The sequence below is a fragment of the Gallus gallus genome (assembly GCF_016699485.2).
Source record: "Gallus gallus isolate bGalGal1 chromosome 29 unlocalized genomic scaffold, bGalGal1.mat.broiler.GRCg7b 29_unloc2, whole genome shotgun sequence".
NCBI classification, from domain to species: Eukaryota; Metazoa; Chordata; class Aves; order Galliformes; family Phasianidae; genus Gallus; species Gallus gallus.
Genome location: NW_024095944.1, coordinates 22219 through 45302, shown reverse-complemented (window position 1 = coordinate 45302; position 23084 = coordinate 22219). Strand labels below are relative to the sequence as shown.

At 54.1% G+C, this 23084-nt stretch overlaps 2 protein-coding genes across 5 annotated transcripts; one reads left to right on the top strand and one right to left on the bottom strand.

Moving 5' to 3' along the window:
• Positions 1 to 973: 973 nt before the first annotated feature.
• On the top strand, positions 974 to 6263 carry LOC121108665 (zinc finger protein 34-like). Of its 4 annotated transcripts, XM_040656676.2 has the most exons (5): positions 974 to 1103; positions 3400 to 3482; positions 3673 to 3799; positions 4331 to 4441; positions 4551 to 6263. In XM_040656676.2, the coding sequence occupies exons 2-5, from the start codon at positions 3459 to 3461 to the stop codon at positions 5561 to 5563; spliced, it is 1275 nt and encodes a 424-aa protein (XP_040512610.1). In that variant the 5' UTR covers positions 974 to 1103; positions 3400 to 3458; the 3' UTR covers positions 5564 to 6263. The 4 variants fall into 4 exon arrangements, with proteins under 4 accessions (XP_040512610.1, XP_040512607.1, XP_040512609.1 ...); XM_040656677.2 differs by lacking the exon at positions 974 to 1103 and having other exon boundaries at positions 3319 to 3482; positions 4554 to 6263; XM_040656673.2 differs by lacking the exons at positions 974 to 1103; positions 3673 to 3799 and having other exon boundaries at positions 3276 to 3482.
• A 10606-nt stretch (positions 6264 to 16869) lies between these two features.
• LOC112531237 (zinc finger protein 501-like) lies at positions 16870 to 19521 on the bottom strand. Its single transcript, XM_040656672.2, is given in 5 exon segments — positions 16870 to 17214; positions 17216 to 18084; positions 18197 to 18307; positions 18915 to 19041; positions 19232 to 19521. Coding segments are annotated over 5 exon segments (1440 nt in total). The 5' UTR covers positions 19256 to 19521; the 3' UTR covers positions 16870 to 16905.
• Between the last annotated feature and the right edge of the window lie 3563 nt (positions 19522 to 23084).

Here is a 23084-nt window from a genome sequence, read left to right as displayed (position 1 = left end):
TAGAGACAAAAGGACTGCTGCTGACTGACACCACATGACCACACGAATTAACAAGTGATTAACAAATGTAAACCTTTTGATAAGATTGTGAACCTGGAGCACCCAGCCAGTGGGGAAACAGGGGAGGCAAGGGTGTGTGTGGGGCGGGAAACAAGGTACAATAGCTGTCATGTCCGTACCCATAAGCACGCTCTTCTGCTTGTGGGATGCCTGCCATTGCAATTGGGATAAAGTCTGCTTTCTCAGAGATACTGTCCTGAAAAATTATTTGGATATTTCCAACAGTTGGAAAGAAATGGACACAAGAGGGAAGGGAAGGGAAGGGAAGGGAAGGGAAGGGAAGGGAAGGGAAGGGAAGGGAAGGGAAGGGAAGGGAAGGGAAGGGAAAGGGAAGGGAAGGGAAGGGAAGGGAAGGGAAGGGAAGGGAAGGGAAGGGAAGGGAAGGCGGTACCTCAACTCCTCCTCACTCAGATCCAGCCAACATCCCCCCACCCGCACATTCCTTCCCCTCCCCCCACCGGGGAGAAGGTGCACGGCCCGGAGAACAAAGAGCAGTGCCCACAAGGGACGGGGCTGCCTGGCCGAGAAAGGACTGCTCAGCACCGTGAGCGATAGGAGCCCGGAGACAGAACTACACGTACACAGACCCTCCTTAAGGAAGGCGGTGAGGTGCTTTTTTTTACCAATGAAACGCAACCAAATGCTGTATGCCACTCTGCCCCCAATCCAGCGGCCCCCGCCCAGGCAGTCGTCGTCCCAGCCCAACTGAGCCCGGAACTCATCTTCCCTCACGGCCCACGGACGGCGTGTCTTCCGGCGGGGCGGGACGGGACGGGACGGGACTCAGCCTTCGCTTGGCTCCCGCTGCTCTGTGTCCCCCACGCCTCGCTCTGCCCCTGCCCTGCCCTCCCCTCTCCTGCTCTCCTCTTCTCCCCTCCCCTCCCCTCTCCTGGAGGTCTCTCCGAACGGCACCGTTGCCGCTGTGTCGCCTCCCGGGCTGCTGCTCCCGGCTCATCCCGGGACGGCGCTCAGCCCTGTGGGCAGAGACGGAGCCGTCGGTTGCCGCTTCCAGGAGAAACGGCCGCCTCTTCCCAGCAGAGCAGGTGAGGCGGAGCGGGGCGGAGCGCGTCACCCTTTCCTCCCTCACCCCGTGGCAGCGTGGGCACGGCGTTTCCATTTGCCATCCATTTGGGTGCTGCTGGGGAGGAAGAGCGGAGGATCACACCATGGCCCGGGTTGGAAGGGACCTCGAGGTTCGTGAAGCTCCAACCCCGCTGCTGCTATCAGGGCCACCAACCTCCACGTTTCATAGCAGCCCAGGCTGCCCAGGGCCCCATCCAGCCCGGCCTTGAACACCTCCAGGGATGGACGGGGCATCCACAGCCTCTCTGGGCAGCTGTTCCAGCACCTCACCGCTCTCAGAGTAAAGAACTTCCCCCTGACACCCAACCTGCAGCTGCCCTCCTTCAGCTTCAACCATTTCCCCTTGTGCTGCTGTTATCTGCCCTTTCACAGAGTTGCCTCCCCTCCCCTCCTGTTTATGGGCTCCCTTTAGGTCCTGGAAGGCTGCACTGAGGTCACCCCGCAGCCTTCTTTTCTCCAGGCTGAACAAGCCCAGCTCCCTCAGCCTGTCTTTGTAGCCCTCTGATCATCTTTGTGGCCCTCCTCTGCACCCTCTCCACCAGCTCTCTCTCCTTTGTGTACTGGGGGCTCCAGGCCTGCGCACAGTACTCCAGATGGGGCCTCCGGAGGGCAGAGTAGAGAGGGACAATCAGCTCCCTGTCCCTGCTGGCCACCCCTTTTCTGCTGGAGCCCCGGATACCCTTTGCTTTCGAAGCTGCAAGACCCGCTCTGCTGGCTCATGTGAAGTTTTTCATCCTTGAGGACCGCCAGGTCCTTCTCTGCAGGGCTGCTCTCCAGGACTGCTCCTCCCAGTCTGTATGTATGCCTGGGATTCCTCGGGCGCCAGTGCCAAACCTTGCACTTTGCGGTGTTGAACCTCATGAGGTTCACCCGGGCCCCCCTTTCAAGCCTGTAGAGGTCCCTCAGGATGGCATCCCTTCCTTCCACCGTGTGAACCGCAGCGCTCAGCTGGGTGTCTCCAGCAAACTTCTGCATTCAGTCTGATGAGGCGGTGTCGGACTTGCAGTCCGAGTTACATTGGGGAGGGATTTACTCCCCCGGTCCCCAGCTGGAGGTTTAGGGATGCAGTGCTCAGGGAGGTGAGAAATACTGGAGTCCTGGCTGCCAGTGGAGACTGAGGCCAAGAACTCATTCAGTACCTCCGCCTTCTCTTCATCCGTTGAGGCCACTTCTCCTTTTGCATTTTGCAAAGGAGGTCAACAGTAAAAGCCCGTAAGTGTGGCCTAAAGGATTGTGGTGTGAGAATGAGAGATCTTTGTTGTTTGTCCAAATATGTTATAACATCAGAACTTCCAGCCTGTGCCGCAGCAGAAAAGGAGTATTGGGGAACGTCGGTGGTTTTTGATTCACGGAGGTCAGCAGCTGCATGAAGTACATGCACAGCAGCTCCCTGTTTCTGTGGGGGTTGGGAACAGCGTTTTGTGGCAATGTATGATTGCAGAGTGAGTGTTTGACATACGTTTCTCACCTGGGGGCCAACACAGGCTTTGGCAGTTTGATACGCAACAGCTGGTTCCATTTCCATTGGTAATCCTAACACTGCTGCCTGAACTGCACGCCTCAGCTTCCAGAACCGAGTTGGATTGGCACTGGCTCAAGGAGTCCCAAGGCTCAGAGTGCTCCCACATCCGACCTAGCCTTCTCAAGCCACGAAGTTAGGGAGCCTGGACATGGCTGGATACACTCCGGGTCCCTGGCTTAGCCAGGGCTTTATGTGGAGGGAATCCTATTTTCACAGTCACTCTAATACATAACATTAGAGAAGCTCACAAAGCTCCAAAGTAACCATGAGTCTTTACAGAAGATCTGTATCAAGAAGGAGTCTCGACAGCAAGCTGCGAGGGATTTCTGTGCAGCTGTGACCTCGAGAGCCATCCCTGCTCGAGGGCAGATGCTGTCGTGCAGCGCGCTGCTGTGCAGGAGAGCTCGAGGGGTGCTTTTGCTGCTCCCTGTTTTGGGGTGAGATGACCGACTCCTTGCCATGCTTTGTTTTTAGGCACGCAGTCCGTGTGCCCTCAGCTGTTGAAGTGAGTGTCAGCTATGAGTTCTCTCAGCCCCGCAGTTTGAGACAGCTTTGTGATGGGTCATCTCTTTGAGCCAGAGCGTTAGCAGTGCTGTTGCTAGTTGTCTTCCTGTGCCTGGCCTGGTGTGCCATCCCAGAGGCAGTGCCCTGCAGATGGGCTGGGGAGGGCTGGGCTGGGACAGGGACTGCTGCGTTGCCTCCCAGCTGCCCTGCCCTTTCTCTTGTCCCTGCAGGCTCCAGTTCAACTTGGTCCTTCCAGCCGTGATTATCCCAGGCTGCAGGAGAGCAGCAAATGGCCACAGCACATCGGTGTCAGGTAGGGGCTGTGGGAAGCAGGCAGAAGAGGCCAAGGGGCGAAGGATGTGAATGCAGGGGGAGAGGGAGGTGGCCTCAGCCAGCATGCGTGTGCTGGGGCCGGAGAAGTGGCTGGGACGGGAGTTTGTGTCGTGTGCGAGCTGCTTCCCTGGGCCTTGGCTGTTGCCAGCAAGGAGCCTCTTTGCTTGCAGGAGCCCGTGAGCTTTGCGGAGGTGGCCGTGTATTTCAGCAGGGAGGAGTGGGCGCTGCTGGACCCTGCGCAGCGAGCGCTCTACCGGGACGTGATGCTGGAGACGTACCAGTGCGTGGCCTGGCTGGGTGAGGGCTTTGCTGCCTTTCCTCCTCGTTAGGGCTCCTTGGGCTGTGCTGAATGAGCCTCTGCATGCTGAGCCTAGAATAATCTCTCTGCAGTTACTTCTTGAGCAATACCACAATAATCGCAAGAAACGACAGACAGAGATGTGTGAGGTTTTAAGGGCTTAGTGTGCTCAACACTCTGTTAAAAGCCCCTGGTTGAGTGCTGGCAAGCAGGCAGCAGCCTGGAGAAGGAGGATCAGCTTTCTGCAAACAGCCCTTGTGTTGCTGAATTGCATGATGCCCCCAGCTCCAGCAGCCAGTTCACTCCCAGGTTACTCCTTTAGCATTTATTGGCTCTCTATTCCTATCCCTTCAACACTTTTGAAGCCTTGAGCATAGAGCAGTTGGGAAAAAATTGAAGTAAATGTTCTAAAGTATACGTGGTTGCCCGCTATCATTTACCGTGGGGATGGACACACTGCAAAGTTTTTGGGCAAGCACCTACACCAGAATCAGGGGAACACTCTCATCTCCATATTTCTGTCATCAAAGCGCCACTTCCAGGCCCCAAACCCGGGCTGATCTCCCTGCTTGAAGGAGGGGAAGACCCCTGGATCCCAGGTGTGCGTAGCCCAGAGGCCGTGCCAGGAGACCTGGGCCCAGGTGAGTTGCTGGAGGGAGGGAAGGAGGAGGCTGGGGCTGGAAGAGTCCTCTCTGTCTGTGTTTTATTTTGGGCACCATGTGCAATTTCTGGATTTCCTCTTTCCTCCAGCAGGAATTGCGATTACGGATATACTGGAGGATATGCAGGAAAGTGGTGTGGCCGAAAGGCGGTGGGGTAGTGCCTGTGTGGGGGAAATCAGAAGGGATGTTGCAGGAGGCCTGGAGCAAGGTCAGGGTGAGCACATCAAGAAGGCACTGGGAGAGCATCTGGAAGAGAAAGGAAGGAGCCCGCTGGGCTTCAACATAGGTGAAAAGCAGGCTGAAGGACCCAGGAGCAAGGATGTGTGTCAGATGAAAAAGCAGAATCCATGCACTGAGTGTGGGAAAAGCTTGGAAATAAATTCCAGTGTCATTAACCACCAGTACATGCACACAACGAAGAGCCTGTACAAGTGCTCCGAGTGTGGGAATAGCTTCGAACGGAGAGCCAAACTAACACGCCTCCAACGCATTAACGCAGGATGGAGAGCCTACAAGTGCTGTGAGTGTGGGAAGAGCTTCAGCAGAAGTTCCCACCTCACCTGCCACCAACGCATCCACACAGGAGAGAGACCCTTTCAGTGCTCTGAGTGTGGGAAGGGCTTCAACAGCAGTTACAACCTTACCTGCCACCAACGCATCCACACAGGAGAGAGACCCTTTAAGTGCTCTGAGTGTGGGAAGTGCTTCAAACGCAGTTATGAATTGAAGTTGCACCTGCGCATCCACACAGGGGAGAGACCCTACAAGTGCTCTGCTTGTGAGAAGAGCTTCAAAAGCAATTCTGAATTGAAGCAGCACCAGAGTACCCACACAGAGGAGAGACCCTACAAGTGCTCTGAGTGTGGGAAGTGCTTCAAAAGCTGTGCTGACTTGAAGCAGCACCAGCGCACCCACAGAGGAGAGAGACCCTTTCAGTGTCCTGTGTGTGGGAAGCACTTCGAAAGCAGTTCTGCCCTGAAGCGCCACCAGCGCATCCACACAGGAGAGAGACCCTTTCAGTGTCCGGAGTGTGCAAAGAGCTTTAAACGCAGATCTCATCTCAACACTCACAAGTGCACCCACAGAGCACAACGGCTGTAGAAGCTCCCCAAGACTATGGGAACCTTCCAAAGCAGTTCCAGCCTCGTTACCTTCCGGCACTGCCACAGAAGGTACAGATCCTGCAGAGCCTCAAACTTGTGAGGAGCTTCAGCCAAAACCCCAGCCTGGTTACGACCTGTGGCTTTGTGTTTTGAACCTTACAAATCCCTTGAGTAGAGGAAGAGCTCGGCAGCCAAAATCCTTCTTCTCTGCTGCTCTTCTTTCTCCTCTTTGGATGCGAATTCTGCATGTTGCTCTCTGTCAGCTGCAGTCAAGGTGTTGAGCGGACACTCAAAGGAGAGTCCAGAGTGGGATGTGTCACAGCCACTGGAAACCCTCTGCCAGGTGGCACGTTTCTGCCAGGGCAGTGTGCAAGGACAGTCACCTCTTATCTCCCCTGTAGACACTCACCTGCTGTGGGGCAACAGGTGAGGACCCAAAGGAAACCTCAGCTGGGCCGATACGTTGCCAGGAAGGAAGAAATTCTGTTGGCTGGGAGTGTGGGAAGAGCTTCATCTGGAACTCAACCCTCAGGAGACCCCAGAGAACCAACGCCGGGGAGAGTCCCTGTGAGTGCCTTGACTGCAGGAAGAGATCCGTCCAGAGCTGGGAGCTCATCACACACCAGTGGATCCACGTGAGGAACCCTACAGACGTGCAGCCTGCAAGAAGAGCTTTGGCCACAGCTCAAACCTGCTGAGGTAGCCAGAGTGTCTGCAGTTGGGTGAAGTCCAGGACATGCCTGCACCAGTGAGTTCACGTGGCAGGAAGCCTTAGCAATGCCTCGAGTGTGAGAAGGGCTTTGTGCAGAGCACGAAGCTCCTCCCTTGCAGGAGATGGCAGTCGTGGCAGAAGTCTACAAACATCCCATGTGTGGGAAGAGCTTCAACCACAGCTCCCAGCTGAGCAAGCACCAGGGGATCCACTCACGGCAGAGACCATAGATGTGCCTGCACTGCAGGAAGAGCTTCATCCAGAGCTCAGTCCTCGTTAAGCATTGCCCAGTCCACGTGAGACGGTGGCCCTGCAAGTGTCTCTCCTACAGGAAGAGTTTCTCTCAGGGCTGGAACCTCATTTCTCCCCACACAGGAAGAGCTGGCAAAGGAGATGGCATCGCTGGCACCCTCTGCAGAAGGGACTTAACCCAGGAGCTTCAGATGGCCTTTCCTTGCTTCCCAAAGCAGTTCTCTCAGCATGCCCACGTTCCTCTTCTGCTCTTCCTGCCTGCAGCTTTTTGATGCCATTTCCTTAGGAGAAGCGGCTGTGTGGGGATGTTCTGTGTGTCTGTGTGCGTGTGTTGCTCTCAGTAATTTCTGAGTGCGCAGACGAATGTGAGAGAATGGTTAGGAGAGCAGTAATGTGGCTCTTGGAGGTTTTCTGAGAATCATCTGTAGTGGAAAGGGAAGGGGGTGAATAAAGTAGCTGAGTTGTTCTGGAGCTTTCTTCACTGTGTTCTTGTTTCTTGTTCTTAAAGTGAATGTCAGCGTGTGGAATGAGGAGAGGGATAGGAGAGGGATAATATTCCACCTCTGCACACACTGGAATCAGCACAGCCACAGGCAGAGCTCCCAAGGGAACAACCAGCCCCCGTGGTGCCAATGTGCAAGGCTGTTATGCATTTCTGGTTTTTCATGTTGGAAACAGAACGTTGGAGGCCCTGTGTGCTTCAGCATCATCAGCATGTGTGAGACGTGGTGGGAATGGCCCTGTGAGGGGTGTGCTGTGTGTGATGGATGGCTCTGGGCTCTGCAGGCTGGAGATCCACTCAGGGCAGAGACCGTAGAAGTGCCTGCACTGCAGGAAGAGCTTCATCCAGAGCTCAATCCTTGTTAAAGGGTAAAAAAAATCCATGTTAGTCCATATGAGAGCTCCCCTTTGTCCTTGAAGGTTTTTGCTTTGACCTTGGGAAGGTGTGTCTGAGCAATGTGCTGGCCCTTCTGCAGCAGAGGCCTTCACATTTGCTGGGCTCAGCTAAAGCTGCTGTGCTTGGAATGCAGTTTGCAGGAAGTGGAGGCTGGTTTTGGTGAGCTAGTGAAGCCAGCAGGAGCTTGCCCATGTCCTCAGGTGAGGTTCTGTGAAGGCTCCCTGACCCCCAGCAAAGCTGCAAGGAGATGATGATTGCAGTACCGAGGAGCGCTGCTTCCTCCATGCCAGGGAGCTGGGGCCTGGTCTGGTGCAGGAGAGGTACAGCAGGGCCCTGGGGGTTGGAGGAGCCCAATGCGTGGGGAGGAAACTAGCAGCTGGGAGGCGTGGGGATCCCCAGCAACAGGAGGCAGCAGCCCAGCCAGGAGCTGGGATGGTTTAATTTTAAGCTGCATCCACTAATTCCTGTCAAGTGGCATCAGTCACGTCTCTTCTCTTTCCTTTTAGTTGGAAGTATCATTTAGTTTAGTAGGCATTCTCACTATTTTGTGTTTGTTTGTTTGTTTTTTTTACATCACCATGTTCTCAGAAGCAATGATCAGGATTTCCGTGAACAGGAAATAAAAATGAAGAAGTTTTTCTACTTTTACTCCCTGAAAAATCACTTGGACTGCTGATGTCCCCCACTGTTTTGTCACACATTTTGTTTAGTTGCACTAAGGGTTAAAAAACTCCATTTTTTTCCCCTCCTCCTGAGCTTCCCTGCTTTCCCTCTGCTGTGGGGAAAGTCCTTCTGTTGCAGACATGAGTCCCTGCAGAGTGGTGAGCGCAGCGCCCCGTCTGCAGGAACAGGAGCATTTCAGATGTGGGCATGGAGGAGGGGGACTGCCATTCTCGGGGTGGGCGTTCACCCAGGGGGGCATGGAGGGAGGGCTTTGTCCTGTCTGCTTCAACCAGCACTTGTATCCAGCCAGCAGAAGGCTGCGCCCTCGGTGTCCCACGTGAGCTCTGCATGGAGCTTACAGTTGGCTGTGAGGTGGTGGAGAGCCTCTGGGCTCCGATTAAGGGGACAAGGAAGTAAAGTGGTTGCCTACTACATGCCACCCAGCCAGGACGAATGATCCCAATCAATTCTTCTTTAAGGAATTAGGGGATATGTCTGGAACAGCATCACTTGCCCTAGGCACTGTAGTCCATCACTGCTGGTCACTTGTTAAGAGGCAGCTCGTAAGAGCACAGGTGCAGGCACTTTCAAAGTGTTGCAAGTGAAGAAGCAGGGTAGAAGTCCAAGCTCCTCTGAGCAGAGATTTGCTTTGATGACAGATTTACTCCTCTAATTCACCAGGGGAAGAAGCCCAATAAAGCTTCTGCTAAGGATTCTCACAGTATCCTTGTCGCCAAAATGTTTGGCATACAGCTGACCGAGATGCACAATGTGTGAACCACGGGCTGATGGGACGGCGTCACAGTCCCATAGGAAATGGAGTTACATCAGGCTGGTGGCCCATCTCTAGTGAGATTCCCAATGCCATCATTCTGATGCCAATTCCCTTCAGTGTTTTTATAAATGATCTGCATGGCACTGTTTCCCAAATTCATAGAGTAATCTGGGGACGTGTGGGTTACGTGAGTGGAGAGTGAGGAGGACTGAGAATCGTCTGAGTAGCAGAGCTCAGAGGATTGTCTTCAGTGGGGCAGATTGTCTTGAGTTTAGGACAAGAAAGGGTTAAGGTTAGACTTTAAGGTTAGGAGTTGGAGTTATGGCTTAGGAGTTAGGGTTGGGGTTAGGGTTAGATTAAAGGTTTAGTCTATGGGTTAGAGTTAGCACTAGGCACCAATTCCCAGTTTCCTGACACGCAGGAAAAACTCCATGAAGACACAGATGGATATGCTTAATTGACAGCAAAGGAAAGCAAGAGGCATAGTTCTGTCAAAGTAGATTTTATTAAGTTCAAGTTATATCCACTGAATCATAGAATCATAGAATGGCTTGTGTTGGAAGGATCAGAAGGATCATCTAGTTCCAAACCCTGTGCTGTAGGGCAGGCTTGCCAACCGCAAGACCAGACTGCCAGGAACACATCAAGCCTGGCCACTCCACTCACCTCCACTGATGAGGCATCCACAAATGCTCTGGGCAGCCTCTTCCAGTGCCTCACCACCCTCTGTGTGGAGGATCTCTTCACAACATCCAACAGTAAACCTCCCCTCGTTCAGTTTAAATCCATTGCCCCTTGTCCTATCACTATCTTCCAGCATAAAAGCCCTTCAACTGCCTGTAAACTCCTTTCAAGTATCACAAGATCGCAATGAGGTCTTTCCGGACCCTCCCTTCTCCAAGCTAAACAATCCCAACTCCCACAGTCTTTCATCAGCCCTCTGATTATCTTTGTGGCACTCCTCTGGACCTGCTCCAACAGCTCCATGTCTTCCTTGCGCTGGTTTCCCCAGGCCTGGACACAGCGCTCCAGATGGAGCCTTACAAGGGCTGAGTAGAGGAGGACGATCACCTCCCTGTCCCTGCTGGACACCCCTCTGTTGTACCATTGGCCACCCAGGCTACAGGAGCACAGTGCTGGCTTACAGCCGGCTCTTATTCCCTCAGAACCCCCAGCTAAATCCCCTTTCCACAGTGGAGAACCTCTGCACAAGAGAAAATATCTTCTCTTTGTGTCAAACACACATTTCAGGACCCCCAGAACACTCACTGCCCATGTACTTCCTTTGCTGCATAGAAAGCAGGACAAGTAGTTAGAAAAGATGAAAGATGTATGAAAGAAAGAAACATACTAGTGGAAAACAACCGAGCACGAGCTTAGAGTGGGATACACTAAACGTCACCTGCGGAGAGAGATGGAGTCTTTGTGATTACTGGAAAACATCCATAACAACAGTTCCCAGATGGCACCCTTCAGTGCCTGGTTCCTCATGCTGTAGATGAGGGGGTTCACTGCTGGAGGCACCACCGAGTACAGAATTGCCACCGACACATCCATGGCTGGGGAGGAGATGGAATGGGGCTTCAGGTAGGTAAAGAGGCCAGTGCTGATAAAGAGGGAGACCACGGCCAGGTGAGGGAGGCACGTGGAAAAGGCTTTGTGCCGTCCCTGCACGGAGGGCATCCTCAGCACAGCCCTGAAGATCTGCACGTAAGAAAGCACAATGGAAACAAAACACCCCGAAAACAAAAATACGCTGAATGTCATAAGACTGAGATTCCTGAGGTAGGGGTACGAGCAAGAGAGCTTTTGAATGTGAGGAATTTCACAGAAGAACTGGTCCACGGTGTTGCCTCGGCAGAGTGGCAGTGAAAAGGTATTGGCAGTGTGCAGCAGAGCATGGAGAAGCCCAGTGCCCCAGGCAGCTGCTGCCAGGCTGGCACAAGCTGTGCTGCCCACGAGGGTCCCGTAGTGCAGGGGCTTGCAGATGGCAACGTAGCGGTCATAGGACATGAGAGTGAGGAGGTAAAATTCGGCTGACAACAAGAATGAGAACAGAAAGACCTGGGCAGCACATGCAGTGTAGGAGATGGCCCCTGGTGTCCCAGAGGGCATTGGCCATGGCTTTGGGGACAGTGGTGGAGATGGAGCCCAGGTCGAGGAGGGCGAGGTTGAGGAGGAAGAAGTACATGGGGGTGTGCAGGCGGTGGTCGCAGGCTACGGCTGTGCTGATGAGGCCGTTGCCCAGGAGGGCAGCCAGGTAGATGCACCAGCAAGAGCCAGAAGTGCAGGAGCTGCAGCGGCCGCGTGTCTGCCAACGCCAGGAGGAGGAACTCGCTGATGGAGCTGCTGTTGGGCATCTGCCGCTCCTGGACATGGCTAATCATCAAAGGAGAGAAAAAGGCAAGTTAGGTGAGGCTTCCCTTGGCAAAAACCCAGTACCTATTCCGTGGTGACCTTCCTCCTGCCATGGAATCGATCCGATCCTTTTTCTTTCTCTGAGGAAAATGCCTGTTCAGATCCACGACTTGAGATTTTTTTCCATGAGTTTGAGTATGTAAGGAAGAGGAGAGGCCTCTGCCCGCGGACTCTGGAGAAAGCAGTCCTGACCCACCCAGGTGGGTCCATTGTAAAGTGGCAGGAGTGCTTGGTTTCACTTTTAGAATGTGACATCTCTCTTAGCATCTCTCCACTTCATCTCCCTGGGCTTTCAGGGAACACAGAGATGCTATGGGAGAGATGTGCATCCTGCAGGGCAGCTCACCAGCTTGGAAGGACATCTCTCTTCGAGAGAGAGCCAAGTGTCCTCGTGATGGCATCTCATTCAGAGAAATTCAGCTCCTTCCCAGCCTCACAGACTGTGCTGTCCACAGCCCCGAGCAGCTGCTCTCAGCCCCCGTGCGCTGCAGAAGGAAATGAGCTCAGGCCTGGAGAGATGCAGCTCTGCTCTGCTGGAGCTCTGGCTGCAGAGGAGGCGCTTCATGCCTTGGACCCCGCTAGCCATGAAGGCAGAGGTGTTTCTGGGTGGGAGAGGATGCAAGGGGGCTTGCTCAGAAGAAGGGTTGGAAAATGAACACAGGGCAGAAAGTCCCACGTTTGGTCCTCCTTCCTGAAATGTCCCCTCTGCAACGCCCTGAGGATGCAGTGCAGCTCTGAGCCCCCAGCTCCATGCAGCACCCCTAGCAGCAGAAGGCCCCTGTGCTGCTGGGGAGCTCCTTCCCCACCCGCCCCCACCCCCCCTTTCTCCCTGCAGCTACCTGGATGGTATTCAGCTGAATCAGTTGAGGTGTCGTATCCTGAGGTTGTAGTCCTGTGTCCTGGAGGAGAATCAGCTCCCTCCCACGCCTCCCCCACACCCAGCCAGACCAGCACCGACCACATTGCACCAACTGGCCCCCTGCATCCCTCCTCTTCCACTGGCTTCTTTCTCCTCCACCTGCATTAATTCCCATCTTTGTCTGTTGCGGTCACTGTCCAGTTATCAGCTCTCACTGACTACATTTCCCTCTTGGATCCCCGCAATGCTATCCCCATGCTGGCTGTACCTCCCTCTCCCTGACGGAGCTGCCATCCGTGTCACAGGAGTTGTGCTGCACTCAGTGACATCTCGGTGTCTGCTGTAAGAAGAAATACCCTTACAGATGACAACTCCTTTTTTGGACAGTGCTCCTTGAAAACCTTATCTGCCACACTGAGACCTCCGTCATGAGCAAGTCTTGAAGACTGGAGGGAAATGGCTTGTTAGGTCTTTCTGCACTGTAATGAGCCCCACAGCGTATGTGGTATCTGTTGAGCTTCAGCTACTGAGAGAAGACTGCTGTAGCCAACTGATGAAGGTGCAGCCAAAATGCTGTCCAGAAATGTTGGAGAGTGTTGGAGTATTAATTGGTCCCTGTGGGGCCATTACCAACAAAGCCTCCCCAGAGACGTGTTAGAGCAGATAATTGGAGGCCGTGATTACAGGCAGGCAAAGAAGGCACTGTGCAGGTGCTTTGAGGTTGAGGAAAGCCCTTGGTTTGTTTGATGAAACAGAAGGGTTAAGCCATAGCTGCAGCCTCTGGGAAAGGGTGGTCCTGTCCCTCACAGATGGCCCAACGCTCTCCCACGGTCAGTGGGATGTGGTGGGCAGCGTTCTGGGAGGGAGAATGATACTACACCTACTGGCCTCCCTACAGGGCTGCAAGGAAACAAGGAGGCCCCAGTGTCACGAGGACAACGTGTGCCCTCCGGAGCATCAGCAGCAGACACAACTGCCGCAGCCAAGCTGACCAAGACCTTGGTTTCCTGTTGGGGCCCTCCAGCCTTGCCAGTGCTGTTGGCCATCTGCACCAGAGGCTGTTCTACGCAGTCCCTACGCTTGCCTCCTTTTCCCTGCACGCTGCAGACACTCACCTCGACTCCTGCACTGGCACTCACCCTGGCATTGCCTTACTCTGATGGTTCTGCAGTCTCACTACTTGTTCCTTGTGACACAACAGCACGGACTGATCACAGTAGTCCTGCTGGGTGTTTCTGGCACCACGGCACTACCACGGGAGGCGAGGGCTGACCTGTCAGCTTTTGCAGAAAGAATCACTTCTAAGGTCTGGGTCAGTGAAGCACTAAGAGGCACTAAGATGAGTGTCCAACAGTCAACCTTTTGCTCTTTCTACTGCCTCATTTGATGGAGGGTAGTAGGGGACACCAAACACTCACTGGCTTCTCATTTGGCTCACTTTTGCATTTCCTCGCTCAAAGAATGTGAGCCATCGTCACTGTAGATAACATCAGCAGTAGGAAGATTTGAGAAGCAAAATGATTGCCCTCACACTGTATTTTGCCCACTGACTGATACTTCGTTCCCTAAAAGCCAAAGAGTACCTCCACTCCCATGCGGATGGGCGAGCATCTCCCCAGTGACTTCAAAAGTCATATAGAATCAAAGAATCCCAAAGGTTGGAAAAGACCCCCCAGGATCATCCAGTCCAACCATTCTCCCTTCACCAGTGGTTCTCACTAAACCATGTCCCTCAACACAACATCCAAACGCTCTTTGATCACCACCAGGGTCAGTGACTCCACCACCTCTCCGGGCAGCCCATTCCAGTGCCTGACCACCCTTTCAGACAAGCAGTATTCCCTAACCTCCATCCTTAATATTCCCTGGAGCAGCTTGAAGCCATTCCCTCTAGTCCTATCACTGTCACATGAGAGAAGAGGCCAACCCCCCCCCCCCAGCTCACTACAACCTCCCATCAGGTAGTTACAGAGAGCAATAAGGTCTCCCCTGAGCCTCCTCTTCTCCAGACTGAACAATCCCAGCTCCTTCAGCCGCTTCTCATAAGGCCTGTGCTCCAGACCCCTCACCAGCTTTGTTGCCCTCCTCTGGACACGCTCCAGGGCCTCCATGTCTTTCTTACAGTGAGGGGCCCAAAAGTGGACACAGTACTCGAGGTACGGCCTCACCAGTGCTGAGTACAGGGGGACAATTACTTCCCTGTTCCTGCTGGCCACACTATTTCTGATACAAGCCAGGATGCCATTGGCCTTCTTGGCCACCTGGGCACACTGCTGGCTCATGTTCAGTCTAGCGCTAGTCAACACCCCCAGGTCCATTTCCTCTACACAATCTTCCAGCCACTCTGCCCCAAGCCTGTTGCGTTGCCTGAGGGTTATTGTGGCCAAAGTGCAGGACCCAGCATTTGGTCTTGTTGAATCCCATCCCATTGGCTTCAGCCCAGTTATCCAGCCTATGCAGATCCCTCTGTAGGGCCTCGCTACCCTCAGGCAGATCAACACCTCCAGCCAGCCTGGTGTCATCTGCAAACAAATCAGTTATATAATCAGTTGACCATGAAAACCACAGAGCTCGTTGGCTGTGTGCTATTCCCCCTAAATTTCCGGGAAGCTGCTGACCCATTAGGACAAATGAGGCTCCTCTTGAGATACTCCTTGACCATGAAAACCACAGAGCTCGTTGGCTGTGTGCTATTCCCCCTAAATTTCCGGGAAGCTGCTGACTCCTTTAAACAATTAAGAATAATTAATTGGCATCATCGTCCAGGCTGAGAGGCTTAGAGTAGGCTCCAACAGTGACGTCCACTTTATTTCCTCATCCCTTAACCCATACACAGAGGCTGTAACCATGGCATTGCTAACTGTAAGCTCTGTTTCCTCTAGCCCACCAGTACATACAGCAACCCCATCCAATCTCACCGGCCCTGCATCTCCAGCCTGCAGAGCCCAGAGCCATCCATCACACACAGCACACCCCTCACAGGGCCATTCCCACCACGTCTCACACATGCTGATGATGCTGAAGCACACAGGGCCTCCAACTTTCAATGTTTCCAACATGAAAAAGCAGAAATGCGTAACAGCCTTGCACATGGGCACCATGGGGGGCTGGTTGTTCCCTTGGGAGCTCTGCCTGTGGCTGTGCTGATTCCAGTGTGTGCAGAGGTGGAATATTATCCCTCTCCTATCCCTCTCCTCATTCCACATGCTGACATTCACCATAAGAACAAGAAACAAGAACACAGTGAAGAAAGCTCCAGAACAACTCAGCTACTTTATTCACCCCCTTCCCTTTCCACTACAGATGATTCTCAGAAAACCTCCAAGAGCCACATTACTGCTCTCCTGACCCTTCTCTCACATTCATCATTGCACTCAGAAATTACTGAGAGCAACACACGCACACAGACACACAGAACATCCCCACACAGCCGCTTCTCCTAAGGAAATGGCATCAAAAAGCTGCAGGCAGGAAGAGCAGAAGAGGAACGTGGGCATGCTGAGAGAACTGCTTTGGGAAGCAAGGAAAGGCCATCTGAAGCTCCTGGGTTAAGTCCCTTCTGCAGAGGGAGCCAGCAATGCCATTTCCTTTGCCAGCTCTTCCTGTGTGGGGAGAAGCACAGGGGTCTACCCCATCCTTGGGCATCCTCAAGCTCTCTCTCCTGGAGCTTTCCCCATGAGAAATGAGGTGCCAGCCCTGAGAGAAACTCTTCCTGTAGGAGAGACACTTGCAGGGCCACCGTCTCACGTGGACTGGGCAATGCTTAACGAGGACTGAGCTCTGGATGAAGCTCTTCCTGCAGTGCAGGCACATCTATGGTCTCTGCCCTGAGTGGATCCCCTGGTGCTTGCTCAGCTGGGAGCTGTGGTTGAAGCTCTTCCCACACATGGGACGTTTGTAGACTTCTGCCACGACTGCCATCTCCTGCAAGGGAGGAGCTTCGTGCTCTGCACAAAGCCCTTCTCACACTCGAGGCATTTCTAAGGCTTCCTGCCACGTGAACTCACTGGTGCAGGCACGTCCTGGACTTCACCCAACTGCAGACACTCTGCTACCTCAGCAGGTTCGAGCTGTGGACAAAGCTCTTCTTGCAGGCTGCACGTCTGTAGGGTTCCTCACGTGGATCCACTGGTGTGTGATGAGCTCCCAGCTCTGGACGGATCTCTTCCTGCAGTCAAGGCACTCACAGGGAATCTCCCCGGCGTTGGTTCTCTGGAGTGTACTGAGGGTTGAGCTCCAGATGAAGCTCTTCCCACACTCCCAGCCGACAGAATTTCTTCCTTCCTGGTGACGTATCGGCCCAGCTGAGGTTTCCTTTGGGTCCTCACCTGTTGTCCCACAGCAGGTGAGTGTCTACAGGGGAGATAAGAGGTGACTGTCCTTGCACACTGCCCTGGCAGAAACGTGCCACCTGGCAGAGGGTTTCCAGTGGCTGTGACACATCCCACTCTGGGCTCTCCTTTGAGTGTCCGCTCAACACCTTGACTGCAGCTGACAGAGAGCAACATGCAGAATTCGCATCCAAAGAGGAGAAAGAAGAGCAGCAGAGAAGAAGAAGGATTTTGGCTGCAGAGCTCATTCCTCTACTCAAGGGATTTGTAAGGTTCAAAACACAAAGCCACAGGTCGTAACCAGGGCTGGGGCTTTGGCTGAAGCTCTTCACAAGTTTGAGGCTTCTGCAGGATCTGTACCTTCTGTGGCAGTGCTGGTCGCTAACTGAGGCTGGAACTGCTTTTGAAGGTTCCCAGAGTCTTGGGGAGCTTCTACAGCCGTTGTGCTCTGTGGGTGCGCTTGTGAGTGTTGAGATGAGATCTGCGTTTAAAGCTCTTTGCACACTCCAGACACTGAAAGGGTCTCTGTCCTGTGTGGATGCGATGGTGCTGCTTCAATTCAGAACTGCGTTTGAAGCTCTTTGCACACTCAGGACACTGAAAGGGTCTCTCACCTGTGTGGATGCGATGGTGGCAGGTGAGGTTAGAATTGCTTTTGAAGCCCTTCCCACACTCAGAGCACTTGTATGGTCTCTCCCCTGTGTGGATGCGCTGGTGCAGCTTCAATTCAAACTTTCGTTTTGAAGCCCTTCCCACACTCAGAGCACTGAAAGGGTTTCTCTCCTTTGTGGATACGTTGGTGGCAGGTGAGATGGGAACTGCTGTTGAAGCTCTTCCCACACTCAGGACACTGAAAGGGTCTCTCTCCAGTGTGGATGCGTTGGTGGTAGGTGAGGTGGGAACTTCTGCTGAAGCTCTTCCCACACTCAGAGCACTTGCAGGGACTCTCCCCTGAGTGGATGTGCTGGTGCAGCTTTAACTCGCATCTTCTTTTGAAGCTCTTCCCACACGCGGAACACTGAAAGGGTCTCTCCTGTCTGTGCATGCGCAGGTGCTGCTTCAAGTCAGAACGGCGATTGAAGCACTTCCCACACTCAGAGCACTGAAAGGGTCTCTCCTCTGTGTGGATGCGTTGGTGGCAAGTAAGGTTGCAACTGCTGTTGAAGCCCTTCCCACACTCAGAGCACTGAAAGGGTCTCTCTCCTGTGTGGATGCGTTGGTGGCGGGTAAGGTTGTAACTGCTGTTGAAGCTCTTCCCACACTCACAGCACTTGTACAGGCTCTGCGTTGCGTGCATGCACTGGTGGTTAATGATGCTGGAATCTATTTCCAAGCTTTTCCCACACTCAGTGCATGGATTCTGCTTTTTCATCTGACACACATCCTTGCTCCTGGGCTCTACGTCCTGCTTTTCACCTATGTTGAAGTCCAGTGGGCTCCTTCCTTTCTCTTCCAGATGCTCTCCCAGTGCCTTCTTGATGTGCTCACCCTGACCTTGCTCCAGGCCTCCTGGGACATCCCTTCTGATTTCTCCCACACAGGCACTACCCCACCGCCTTTCGGCCACACCACTTTCCTGCACATCCTCCAGTATATCTGTAATCCCAGTTCCTGCTGGAGGAAAGAGGAAATCCAGAAATAGCACACGGTGCCCAAAATAAAACACAGACAGAGAGGACTCTTCCAGCCCCAGCCTCCTCCTTCCCTCCCTCCAGCAACTCACCTGGGCTCAGGTCTCCTGGCACGGCCTCAGGGCTACGCACATCTGGGATCCAGGGGTCTTCCCCTCCTTCAAGCAGGGAGATCAGCCCGGGTTTGGGGGCTGGAAGAGGAGCTTCAATGACAGAAACAGGGGAGATGAGAGCATTTCCATCATTGCGGCACAGTGACTGTTCAACATCTCCACTGTGTGTCCCTCCCCATGGAGAAAGCACCATTTGGGCCTGAATGACACTGGGGCCACAGCTTCGGTTGGAGCAAAGAAAGCTTTTACATCTCTGGAAATTATGAAGGGATATTTGCTTTAAAATTATCTGTACAATAGCATGCTTCTTGCTTACAATATATCAGTGAGCATGGCATCAAAATATTTATGGCAATTGAATGGAAAATCCTAAATTCTAAAGGAGTAACCAGCGAGTCATCTCTTAGTTGGAGCTGGCATCATGCAATGCAACAACACAAGGACAGTTTGTAGGAAACAGATCATCCCCCTTCCTGCTGCTGCTTACGAGCCAGCACTGACTCTGAGGCTTTTATCACAGTGCTGAGCACAAGAAGGCCTCCTGAAACTCATGCTACTCTGTGTTTCCTTTGTTGCTGTCACAGTGGTGTTAGTCAATATGTAACTGCATGGCAGTTATTCAATGCCCGGCATGCAGAGGCTCATTCAGCACACCCAAAGCAGACCTAACGAGGAGGAAAGGCAGCAAAGCCCTCACCCAGCCAGGCCACGCACTGGTACGTCTCCAGCATCACGTCCCGGTAGAGCGCTCGCTGCGCAGGGTCCAGCAGCGCCCACTCCTCCCTGCTGAAATACACGGCCACCTCCGCAAAGCTCACGGGCTCCTGCAAGCAAAGAGGCTCCTTGCTGGCAACAGCCAAGGCCCAGGGAAGCAGCTCGCACACGACACAAACTCCCGTCCCAGCCGCTTCTCCGGCCCCAGCACACGCATGCTGGCTGAGGGCACCTCCCTCTCCCCCTGCATTCACATCCCTCGCCCCTTGGCCTCTCCTGCCTGCTTCCCACAGCCCCTACCTGACACCGATGTGCTGTGGCCATTTGCTGCTCTCCTGCAGCCTGGGATGATCACGCCTGGAAGGCACAAGCTGAACTGGAGCCTGCAGGGACAAGAGAAAGGGCAGGGCAGCTGGCAGGCAACGCAGCAGTCCCTGTCCCAGCCCAGCCCTCCCCAGCCCATCTGCAGGGCACTGCCTCTGGGATGGCACACCAGGCCTGGCACAGGAAGACAACCAGCAACAGCACTGCTAACGCTCTGGCTCAAAGAGATGAACCATCACAAAGCTGTCTCAAACTGCGGGGCTGAGAGAACTCATAGCTGACACTCACTTCGACAGCTGAGGGCACACGGACTGCGTGCCTAAAAACAAAGCATGGCAAGGAGTCGGTCATCTCACCCCAAAACAGGGAGCAGCCAAAGCACCCCTCGAGATCTCCTGCACAGCAGCGCGCTGCACGACAGGATCTGCCCTCGAGCAGGGATGGCTCTCGAGGGTCACACCTGCACAGAGATCCCTCGCAGCTTGATGTCGAGACTCCTTCTTGATACAGATCTTCTCTATTAGACTCGTGGTTACTTTGGAGCTTTGTGAGTTTCTCTAATGATATGTCTTAGTGTGACTGGGAACATAGGATTCCTCCCACATAAAGCCTTGGCTAAGCCAGGGACTCAGAGTGGACCCAGCCATATCCAAGCTCCTTACCTTTGTGCCTTGAGAAGGCTAGGTCGGATGTGGGAGCACTCTGAGCCTTGGGACTCCTTGAGCCAGTGTCAATCCAACTCGGTTCTGGGAAGCTGAGCGTGCAGTTCCGGCAGCAGTGTTAGGATTACCAATGGAAATGGAAGCAACTGTTGTGCATCAAACTGTCACAGCCAGTGTTGGCTCCCAGGTGAGAAACGTATGTCACACATTCACTCTGCAATCATACATTGCCACAAAACGCTGTTCCCAACCCCCACAGAAACAGGGAGGCTGCTGTGCATGTACTTCATGCAGCTGCTCACCTCCGTGAATCAAAAACCACCGACGTTCCCCAATACTCCTTTTCTGCTGCGGCACAGGCTGGAAGTTCTGATGTTACAGCACATTTGGACAAACAACAAAGATCTCTCATTCTCACCCACAATCCTTTAGGCCACACTTACGGGGCTTTTACTGTTGACCTCCTTTGCAAAATGCAAAAGGAGAAGTGGCCTCAACGGATGAAGAGAAGGCTGAGGTACTGAATGAGTTCTTGGCCTCAGTCTCCACTGGCAGCCAGGACTCCAGTATTTCTCACCTCCCTGAGCCCTGCATCCCTAAACCTCCAGCTGGGGACCGGGGGAGTAAATCCCTCCCCACTGTAACTCGGACTGCAAGTCCGACACCGCCTCATCAGACTGAATGCAGAAGTTTGCTGGAGACACCCAGCTGAGCGCTGCGGTTGACACGGTGGAAGGAAGGGATGCCATCCTGAGGGACCTCAACAGGCTTGAAAGGGGGGCCCAGGGTGAACCTCATGAGGTTCAACACCGCAAAGTGCAAGGTTTGGCACTGGCGCCCGAGGAATCCCAGGCATACATACAGACTGGGAGGAGCAGTCCTTGGAGAGCAGCCCTGCAGAGAAGGACCTGGGGGTTCTGGGAGGATGAAAAACTTCACATGAGCCAGTAGTGTGCTCTTGCAGCTTGGAAAGCAAACGGCATCCTGGGCTCCAGCAGCAAAACGGGTGGCCAGCAGGGACAGGGAGCTGATTGTCCCTCTCTACTCTGCCCTCCGGAGGCCCCATCCTGGAGTACTGTGCGCAGGCCTGGAGCCCCCAAGTACACAAAGGAGAGAGAGCTGGTGGAGAGGGTGCAGAGGAGGGCCACAAAGATGATCAGAGGGCTACAAAGACAGGCTGAGGGAGCTGGGCTTGTTCAGCTTGGAGAAAAGAAGGCTGAGGGGTGACCTCATTGCAGCCTTCCAGGACCTAAAGGGAGCCCATAAACAGGAGGGGAGGGGAGGCAACTCTGTGAAAGGGCAGATAAGCAGCAGCACAAGGGGAAATGGTTTGAAGCTGAAGGAGGGCAGATGCAGGTTGGGTGTCAGGGGGAAGTTCTTTACTCTGAGAGCGGTGAGGTGCTGGAACAGCTGCCCAGAGAGGCTGTGGATGCCCCGTCCATCCCTGGAGGTGTTCAAGGCCGGGCTGGATGGGGCCCTGGGCAGCCTGGGCTGCTATGAAACATGGAGGTCGGTGGCCCTGATAGCAGCAGCGGGGTTGGAGCTTCATGAACCGCGAGGTCCCTTCCAACCCGGGCCATGGTGTGATCCTCCGCTCTTCCTCCCCAGCAGCACCCAAATGGATGGCAAATGGAAACGCCGTGCCCACGCTGCCACGGGGTGAGGGAGGAAAGGGTGACGCGCTCCGCCCCGCTCCGCCTCACCTGCTCTGCTGGGAAGAGGCGGCCGTTCTCCTGGAAGCGGCACCGACGGCTCCGTCTCTGCCCACAGGGCTGAGCGCCGTCCCGGGATGAGCCGGGAGCAGCAGCCCTGAGGCGACACAGCGGCAACGGCGCCGCTCGGAGAGACCTCCAGTGGAGGGGTGGGGAGGGGAGAAGAGGAGAGCAGGAGAGGGGAGGGCAGGGCAGGGCAGAGCGGGGCGTGGGGGACACAGAGCAGCGGAGCCAAGCGAAGGCTGAGTCCCGTCCCGTCCCGCCCCGCCGGAAGACACGCCGTCCGTGGCCGTGAGGGAAGAGGAGTTCCGGGCTCAGTTGGGCTGGGACGACCGGCGGGGCTGGGCCGCTGGCCGGGCGGGTGGCCGCCACTGGGTTTGGGCAGTGTGGCACACAGCATTTGGTTGCGTTTCATTGGTAACAAAAAGCACCTCACCGCCTTCCTTAAGGAGGGTCTGTGTACGTGTAGTTCTGTCTCCGGGCTCCTATCGCTCACGTGCTGAGCAGTCCTTTCTCGGCCAGGCAGCCCCGTCCCTTGTGGGCACTGCTCTTTGTTCTCCGGGCCGTGCACCTTCTCCCCGGTGGGGGGAGGGGAAGGAATGTGTGGGTGGGGGGATGTTGGCTGGATCTGAGTGAGGAGGAGTTGAGGTACCGCCTCCCCTCCCCTCCCCATTTCTGGCCTACCACCACACAAGCAATAGCCTTTTACTTATATACTGAGTATGCGTTATTGGGGAAGGTTTATCTAGAGGACGAGCAATGCAAAGTACCAGAAAACCCTGCTAAAGTAGAAAGACCCCTGAAAAGAGGTATTAATTGTAATAAAGGACCCAAATGGTAGCAGAGGCCATGAAATTAACAGAATTCTTATCTTGTTCTGATTGGGGAACAACATTCAATTCCCACACTCCCACCACCCAGGCAATAGCCTTCCCTTTTTCACAACTCACTCCAGTCTCTTTTGCCACGTCCTTTAGCCATCCCACACTATAGCCATCACTCTATCACCCATGGAAGGTCATAAAGCAGGTGTGTGTATTGCGGCACCGGCTGCCAGAGGGATATCTCCTCCTTACTCGCACATCATGGAATGAGGCCACTGCACGTTTCTAGGCGTAGGGTACTGCTCCTATTCCCAGGACATCGGTTACATTTGCATTGGATGTCCCCCTCCTCTGAGCAGTCGTCCTAGAATATGGGGAGGGTCTGTGGGCCCATCAGGTGGTCGCTGGATGAGGGCAGTTGCAAAACCTTTAGGGGGTTGCATTGTGTCACAATAGCAGCTCTGCCTTCTTATCTTCACGGGATTCTCACCCATTATATAGCAAACAGCGGCTCTACTTACCTTCACACGCCTTCAAGGACCTCGCATTCCTATGGTTCCTGCGCTCCTCCCTAAAGGCTGCAAACAACATTACAGTTTCCTCGATTCAGCGGCATTAATGCTAAGCAATT

What these genes read in the sequence shown, in the direction of transcription:
- LOC121108665 (XM_040656673.2), top strand. Translation starts at nt 3,320, where the DNA reads ATGGGCTGGGGAGGGCTGGGCTGGGACAGGGACTGCTGCGTTGCCTCC. An exon ending in CCACAGCACATCGGTGTCAG is followed by an intron (nt 3,483 to 4,330) that starts GTAGGGGCTGTG and finishes CTGTCATCAAAG; the next exon opens with CGCCACTTCCAGGCCCCAAA. An exon ending in GCCAGGAGACCTGGGCCCAG is followed by an intron (nt 4,442 to 4,550) that starts GTGAGTTGCTGG and finishes TCTTTCCTCCAG; the next exon opens with CAGGAATTGCGATTACGGAT.